General features: G+C 36.7%; 1 protein-coding gene across 1 annotated transcript; it reads right to left on the minus strand.

The window, feature by feature from the left end:
* Positions 1-4,214: 4,214 nt before the first annotated feature.
* Positions 4,215-4,985, minus strand: LOC110713726 (uncharacterized mitochondrial protein AtMg00810-like). Its single transcript, XM_021892175.1, has 2 exons — positions 4,679-4,985; positions 4,215-4,423 (listed from the first exon to the last, which is right to left on the minus strand). The coding sequence occupies exons 1-2, from the start codon at positions 4,983-4,985 to the stop codon at positions 4,215-4,217; spliced, it is 516 nt and encodes a 171-aa protein (XP_021747867.1).
* Positions 4,986-8,662: the final 3,677 nt, after the last annotated feature.

Genomic DNA, 8,662 nt, shown 5'->3' on the forward strand with positions numbered 1-8,662 from the left:
CGTGGTCAACTAATTACTAGTCATGCATTTTACTTTATTAGAAACTTGTGAAATTAAGATCATACTATGTTACATACTACTATGTTACAGTGTAGATCATACAACTTATTAGAAACTTGTGAAATTAAGATCATACTTTTTTTTTTTGGGTCCAATTGAGTCAGTCCATAAATGCTTTAATTACAAGGTCAAAGTAAAGTTCAACTATCCAACTATTGTCAAGTCAGTAAAGGCCAAATCACATGGCAAACCCATTTGAACTCAAGGCCCATTTGTCTATATAAGAAAGGTATAAAAGCCTTCATTCTTCTTTCTCTTCGTTCATTCACATTAAACCCCAAGCAATAAATTCTTTTGCATATCTTTCTCTTTATAAAAACACTATACTAACTTCGGAATAGAAGGGGCCTTCCTCGACATAACCCCCGAAGACAGTTACCAGTGTTTGTTGTGCAAAAAACCCTTAACCCTGTCATCACTCGGACCGAGATCAGTCTACAACCCACATATTAGAACCTGTCCGAAGGTCCAATTCCCAAAACACCTTTTTAAAGAGTTTCAAAAGAAACCCTTCTTCTCAAATCTGCCGATGATATCACCAACCTACTACATATTATTATGAGTGTTTTAGAATCACATTTCACAATCTGACACTAAAATCTTCCAACTTTTTATCTTATGACCAAATTAAACAAGAAAAGCTTATGCTTAAATTAAAAAATGTTTAAAATTCAATAAACCAATTTAATTTGCCAATAAATCAATGATGAATCAGATTTAATAGCCCAATTAAGTAGCAAAAAAAATTATAACTTTTGATGAATCGGAAAATTGAAGAAATAATTACCTTGCCATCACTCTGCCAAAGTTGCCGCAGTCATGGGTTTTTATGCCGCTTACAATGGTAATCATCATGAAAGAATAGCCAATAATAAAAAAGGGGTAATTCCCTGTTTATCTTATTGATAAACATAGAATGTATCTCATAGGATTAAATTTGTCTTTTTAACTAATAAAACTAGAATAAAAATGTAATTTTCTATTTTTCTTTTGCACAATTTACTGTACTTTGTGGTTGATCAATTCAACCAGCTTCTCTCCTCCATTAAACCACCTCTCACTCCACCATCGAAGCAACTTTTGTTTGAGTATACAGTTGGAGTATGAGCTTAAGTAGTTAGTTAATAAATAGTTTGGTAAGATTAGTATAAATACATTCTTGTAATTAGAAGTATAGTAGTATTATATTCACTTTGGTAATAATATCACAAACACTCTCTCTCTCCTCTTCTCCCCATATCATCAATTTCTTCTGATACAACTCCACCACCTTCAAGCTAAGCCATTTTCATGGCTTCCTACCACTTCTACCCACCATAAACCCCAAATTTACCATGGTATCAAAGCGGGAACGATCCTAGCTCCATATTTCGCACACTTTTGTTCAATTAAAAATCCCCAATTTATTTTTTCCAAAAATTTTATGTTCGAATTTTGTTCACATAGGGCTCGAAATTGGGTAATTTGAGCTTTTAATTTGCCCATTTTTCTCCTATTTTCACTCACAATTCGTTTTTCTAACCAAGAATCAATCAATTGTTAGTTTCTTGATTTTTTCCCCAAATTCTAGGGTTCTTCGATTTCTTTAGCGAAATTGATTGTCTTCGTTCGTTTGTTTTGGGTTTCAATAATACGAATTGGGGCTACCTCAACTCATTTGAAGCACTAAAGCGTACTCTGATTTTCTGGGTTGAAGTTTCTTAGTATTTGAAGTTCGAGAGAAATTGCTTGATTATAATTTCTGGGTAGTAATTTCTTTTATGGTCGATGTTTCACGATTGTTTCGATTGCGGCTCTGTGTTCTTCGACATCTAATTGGAGACTAGTTCGATGTTTCTTGAAAATTATCGAGTATTTTCATGGGTTTCATGTTCTGGGTATAATTTCTAACGAATTTTAGTATAATACTCTTGTTCTTGATTCTTGCTTGGTGTGGATTGCTCATGTTGCATTATGGTATTGTGGCTGCCTGATTGAGTTTAATGTTTTGGGAATTTTGAATGTGGTTGATTAATGATTGTTGGAGTTTGTTGAAGGTGATAGTTAGTTGAGGCTTATTTTACTAATTTTGGTGCATACATTTGGTTGATTGTTAATTGGGATTGTAGTTGATGATTATTGTTGTCTGAGTGATTATTGATTGTTGGGTGTTGTTCAATATTGTTGGATGTTAATGGAGGTATTATGTATTGGATCAGTTTGTAGTTGTTTGTTGGCAATGATGGTGTGTTGAAGTTTTCCTGATATTTTCCCTGATTGTTTCACTGAATTTGCTCCAAGATTATTTTCTTCTTGAAATTTCTTTCTCTTATGAGATTAGTTTCTCTTTATCTTGATATTTTTTCTGATAATTCCCTCTTATTGTTGATTACCCATGGTGGCTTGTTGATTTTTCCTATACAGGCTTTAAATTTTGAGACCCATAGTTAGTCAGTGCCCAAAGAGGCCTTTCTTTGATGATCAATTGTGATCAGTTTTTTCAGAACCAATAGATGGTCATTTTCAAGACCCATAAAGGTCAGTTTTGTGATCCTTTGTAATCAGTTTTGGTGAGACCCATTGAGGCTCATTTCTTTAAAACCCAAGTGGTCAATTTCCGACCCAAAGAGGTCAATTCTTCAGATCTTTTGTGATGATTTTATTCTCTTTTTCATCTTCTAAACATGTTCTCTTCCACATTCATTCTCTTGGTTTGATTGTTAAATTTGGTGTTATGGCATATATTGGTGGTTTGGTTGCCTATGCATCTTGCGTTGAATAGTTTTCTACCCTTCAAAGCTTGAGGAGGGGAATATGGTGTGATGATCATAAGGTTGGTGATGAGTTCATCGTTACATAATGTTTGGTTGATGGATTTGGTTTGGTATCATTAGTGCTATCAGATTCTATGGCTTGATTGGTGATCAAGGAGTTGGGTATTGGTGGATTCCAAGTTTGGTAAAGGATTTTTTGGTTTGGTGGTTGTAATTTGAAAGTTGGGTGTGCTAGATATGGAAGAAGGCACATTCTTGAGAATGGTTTCGGACTATATTTCAGAAGGATTTTTATGCAAGTTAGAGTTTATTGCGCCAAGTTTCATGATTGGTGGTGATGTTGGTGTTGTTTTTAAGTTCAACAAGTTCAGTTGGTCCACTTCAGCAATTCATGGTCCTACATTGGTAGCTTATGTTTGGTTGATCTGATAGCATAACTCAGCATCATAACTCCTCTTTACGTAGCTCTATTTCAAACTGTCATGGTTGTTTCATCCATTCCAGTTTGAGGGGGGCTGTTGGAGTATACAGTTAGAGTATTAGCTTAAGTAGTTAGTTAATACATAGTTTGGTAAGATTAGTATAAATACATTCCTGTAATTAGAAGTATAGTAGTATTATATTCATTTTGGTAATAATATCATAAAAATTCTTTCTCTCTCCTCTTCTCCCTATATCATCAATTTCTTCTTATACAACTCCACCACCTTCAAACTAAGCCATTTTCATGGCTTCCTACCACTTCTACCCACCATAAACCCCCAATTTAACAACTTTTGAGGTTAAATTAAAAAATGATAAACACCTTCCATATAGTGTTAACAATGTCCTTTATTTCTCCACTTTTTCTTAAGGTTTTTGTAGAATTCGGCAGCTTTGCCCCGCCGGAAACCGTCGGAAATGGCTGCCGAAAAAGTGGGTTGGGGTTGGTCTAGCCGTGATATTGGGTTGTGGTCTAAAATCTTGGTAAAGACTCCACCATTGTTACGTTGAGAAGCCATGGGAAGCTAGAAGAAGGAGGTAGGAGAAAGAAGGGAAGGAGAGAGAGGGGTGAGTCAGCACCAAAAAATAAATAAAATATTGATAAAGTTGCTTTTATTTACATTTTTCTGTAGAAGAGAAACTGGGGCTCCCCTAAAATTAAGAATGATTGATCAAAACTAAGATACTAGGATGAGAACAAAATTGTAGTAAGGCGTGTGAAGGAATTTAATCCGTGAGTATTTCTTTGCATTCACTGTCAATATATACAATATCCAAGGGCTTAAGTTAAGCCACTAATTAATGCTATAAACTAGGGAAAAACTATATACAAAATATTCTAAGCACTAATCTAGGAAACTATATATTTACAAGGTCAAAGATATATATGATAAATATATATATATATATATATATATCTTAACACACCCCTTTAGTCAAAGCAGGAGGAGGACGGACACTTAGAGTATCTCTGAAATCTTCAAATAACACCCGGGGTAGTCCTTTTGTAAAGATGTCCGCAACTTGGTGCCTAGATGGAACATGGAGGACTCGCACTTTACCTCTAGCCACCTTTTCACGAACGAAAAGAATGTCCATCTCAATATGCTTGGTACGCTGATGTTGCACTGGATTACCCGAAAGATAAATAACACTCACATTATCACAATAAATCAAGGTTGCCTTTTTAATCGGGCAATGTTACTCCAATAACAAATTACGAAGCCAACACGACTCCAAAACCACATTGGCCACACCTCTGTACTCTATTTCACAACTAGACTTGAAGAGAGTAGCTTGTCATCCAGATGACCAAGATATCAAATTATCACCCAAAAACACACAATATCAAGATGTGGAACGTCTCATATCGGGACACCCACCCCAGTCAGCATCTGTATATGATACAAGTGTAGAAATAGATGATGGATAAAGATGCAAACCATGGTCAAGAGTACCTTGCACATACCGAATGATGCGTTTTAGATCAGCCATATGAGTTTCTTTTGGATCATGGATATGTAAGCATACCTGTTGCACAACATATGAAATATCCGGCCTTGTAAAAGTAAGATACTGTAGCTCCCCAGCAAGGCTACGATATAAGGTGGGATCTGCAAAAGGAGAGCCCGAAGCACTTACTTTCGGCTTAGCCTCAACAGGATTGGCCGAAGACTTGCACGAACTCATCCCGAACCTGTCAATAATCTCTTCAGCATGCTTATGTTATGACAAAAATTATCCACCCTTATGCCTTGTCACAGAAATGCCAAGAAAATAATTTAGAAGACCTAAATCCTTCATAGCAAATTCCTTGCTAAGAAGAGCAATAATAGAACACCTTAGAGAATTAGAGGAAGCTGTAAGAATAATGTCATCAACATATAGCAACAAATAAGCCACATTTGAGCCATTTCGGTAAATAAAGAGAGAATTGTCACTCTTGCTATTAGTTAAACCAATAGAAGTAACAAAATTAGCAAATCGCTTATACCAAGCCCTGGGTGTCTGTTTCAGACCATATAATGATTTCTGCAGCAAACATACATAATCAAGATGAGTCTTATAACAAAAACCAAGAGGTTGATGCATATAGACAGTCTCATTAAGCTCACCATGCAAAAATGCATTCTTAACATCAAGCTGATGAATTTGCCAAGCTTTGGACAATGCTAAGCTAAGCACAGTATGGATGTAGCTGGTTTGACCACCGGAATAAAATTCTCCCCACAATCAATGCCAACCTTTTGTGTTTTGCCATCACCTACAAGACGGGCTTTATGCCTCTCAAAAGAACGTCAGATTTCACCTTATGAGTAAAAATCCACATAGAATGAATAACATTAACATCAGGTGGACGGGGCACCAACTCCCACATCTTATTATTAATAAGAGCATTAAATTCATCATCCATAGCCATTTTCCAATTCAGGTCACGTAAAGCAGAAACCGGGTTACGAGGAAGAGGGGATTTCGTAACCATGGACACCATGGTATTGAAATTATGATATTTCCGATTAGGCTTGGTGATATCGTTTCTACTACGAGCGACCATGGTTGGGTGTGGAGTGAGAATTGGAGATGGTAGGTGTAGACATCTACTTTTGGCCTCCTGTCCCGATAGAAAGTGCAATGATGATAAATAAAACCATCTTCGTGTTGGATCGAAGTGAAGAATACTTATGGATAACTGGTTAAGCCACAAAACACAAAACACTAGCCCAAATTAAAGAAAAGGCCAAAACAAAGGTCCAATTAATAAAACCCGATTATAATTAGGCTTAAGCCCGTGCTTAAAATCTAATAATGACGGATTTAGGAGCTCTTAGGTTAAATCTTAGTGCTGGCGCAGAAAAAGTCGCGCACATCTCAAAGAATCGCGATGGGTTGCCTCGCGCAACTAATTTAGTTGTGCGCGACACCCAGCGAAACCCCCAGAGTTGCGCTGCGGAAGATTCAGAATTATATAGAAAATATAAAATCAAATCTTATAATAAAGCTGCGCGCAAGACAATTAGTTGCGCTGCCCATAGCAGAGCAACCCAATCACTTGCGCTGGGATGCCGCGCGCAACTCACTCTGTTGCGCGCGACACCTGCTGCGACAGAATGCTCGAAACCCTAAAACTAATCATTTTCTATAAATACAAGCTTAAACGGAAGCTTAAACGGACAGAAATTAACCTAAAACTCTGGCGAAATACTTGTGAACTTGTGCAACCTAGCCCCTCTTGTCCTAAACACTCACCCTTTTGATACTTTGTTACAACGGTGGAGATTCCCCAACAAGTAGGAGTCCATAAGTGTTCTAAACGGAGATCTAGCAAAGAGAAGTGGTAAATTCCCGAGCACTTAGTTAAATCACATTTATTTTTTTGTTTAAAAGGACTTTAATTAATTAATTAGTGTTGTTTGATCACCTTTAAAATAATTAGTTAATCAATTCCACATAATATCTTGCGTTAAATAAAGATTAAAATTGAATTAAATAATTGTTGGCTGATCACTTAAGCCAAGACGAATATTGTTTATTTTCTTGTCCTTTTCACGAATTTGATTAAATAAGAATAACGACATTACGATGTAATTCCTACATGAATTAATGCTTGTAAATAAAATCAACTGACATAGTTTTAGGTATCGCGTTGCATATATTGTTTGGTGATGAAATTGTAAAAAAGGAAGAGCTAGTAGAGGCCGCACTAGAGCTAGGATAACGATTCCTCTCTAAAAGGAATATTATTTTACTACCCTCGCTCCCGAACTCATATCTGGTTTATAGACCAATTTGGGCATGGGTAAACTTATGATTCGTGCTAATTATTCCATGAATTCCACATGGAAGAAAGGCATGAGCGAGGTTTATGAGTTTTTCCTAAAACTCATTGGCGATTCCTACTTGTTTCTTACAAAAAGGCTTAATGATAGAATGAATTCTAATTCAAGGTCCCCCAAACAGTCAGGAATTCAAATCCTACTACACCCTAACAAGTGTAAAGTCTTAGGCTTTTAAGTGGCCATGGCCATTTAAGGAGAGTACCCCTTACGATGGGATCACCATCCTTACAGTGGCGACTCCACTGGGGACTTAGAGGTTACATGATTAATTCGTAGTTATGGTTCAAAATTTCAAACACTAGGTTAATTGCCTATGGGTTGTAACGAGAATTAACTTGGATAATTTCTAGTTAGAGAGCGAGACTTGAATTCATAATATCTTTCTTTTGCACATGAGTAAAAACCAAACAAGCAACATTGCATTATGCATAAGCATAGCACACTTAAACCATTGGGGATTGACTCATTGACTAGGGGTTGCCAACACTAGGCTTCTATCTCGAAATCAATAACAATCATCCCACCAATATCACCAACAAAAAGTTGGGAGGACGATGTCATGAGTCAGCACGTTGAGTGATTGATTTGTGCGTCATTTCTTCAGATATGGTACCTTTGGACACCCAAGCCTTTTTGACCTTAGAACGACATTGCGTGAATCTTGACTTATGGCATGCTTATGTGATTATGTGACTATGTGCAACGTGTTAGGATAGTCTTCTTTTTTCTCTTTTTAGTTTGGCCTAGGTTCCTAATTACTAAGTTGTCTCTTCGTGATTTAGCATCATATTCAAAGGATAGCAAAAAAGAAAAGAGTAAAAAAAAATCGAATAAAAAAAACGATGACAAAAAAAATAACGCTCAAATTAAAAAAATTCTACGAGCAGGTGGCGCGCGCAACTCAATGAGTTGTGCGACCCCTCCCAGCGCAAGTGATTTCGTTGCGCGCGACAGCCGCGCGCAACTGAGTCACTTGAGCGCGCCCACTGGACAAATCAATTTTGATTTCTCAAAAAACAAATTGACTTGTCTGAACAATATGTTCATTGAAGAATTGTTAACGGCGATGTTATCCATTTGAATATATTTTGCGTCTTTTTCTTTTTTTTTTCCTTTTTAAACAAGCGTATCAATTTACTTATCCTTTCATACTCCTTTAGGGCCGGTTTTCAAGCTTGGGAAAGAGGACCCTCGGGCACTCGCATTCTACGTTTACCACCCAAAGATCAACCCCTTTCAAACCACTTTTCTTCGACAACTAATCCTAGTCCAACAACAATGCCAACCATCGAGAACTTCAACAAGAGATTCTTCGTTTGAGAGAGGAAAAGGCTCAAGAAACCGAGGAAAGAAGAATTAAGAAAATAGAAAATGCTGAAAAGGAAAAAGTTGAAACTTTAGCCTTACAAGCAAAGATGGAACAATTATCCATCAAAGAAAAGTCGTTGGAGAAGCTAGTTCTTTATTCTACAATGTGGAACAAGTACTTTGATGCAGAAAAGTTTGCTCCTCCCCCAGGACTTGCTTTAA

The sequence above is a fragment of the Chenopodium quinoa genome, unplaced genomic scaffold (assembly GCF_001683475.1).
Source record: "Chenopodium quinoa cultivar QQ74 unplaced genomic scaffold, ASM168347v1, whole genome shotgun sequence".
In the NCBI taxonomy this organism is placed as follows: domain Eukaryota; kingdom Viridiplantae; phylum Streptophyta; class Magnoliopsida; order Caryophyllales; family Amaranthaceae; genus Chenopodium; species Chenopodium quinoa.

What these genes read in the sequence shown, in the direction of transcription:
- LOC110713726 (XM_021892175.1), bottom strand. Translation starts at nt 4,985, where the DNA reads ATGAGTTCGTGCAAGTCTTCGGCCAATCCTGTTGAGGCTAAGCCGAAA. An exon ending in ATATACAGATGCTGACTGGG is followed by an intron (nt 4,424 to 4,678) that starts GTGGGTGTCCCG and finishes CGGGTAATCCAG; the next exon opens with TGCAACATCAGCGTACCAAG.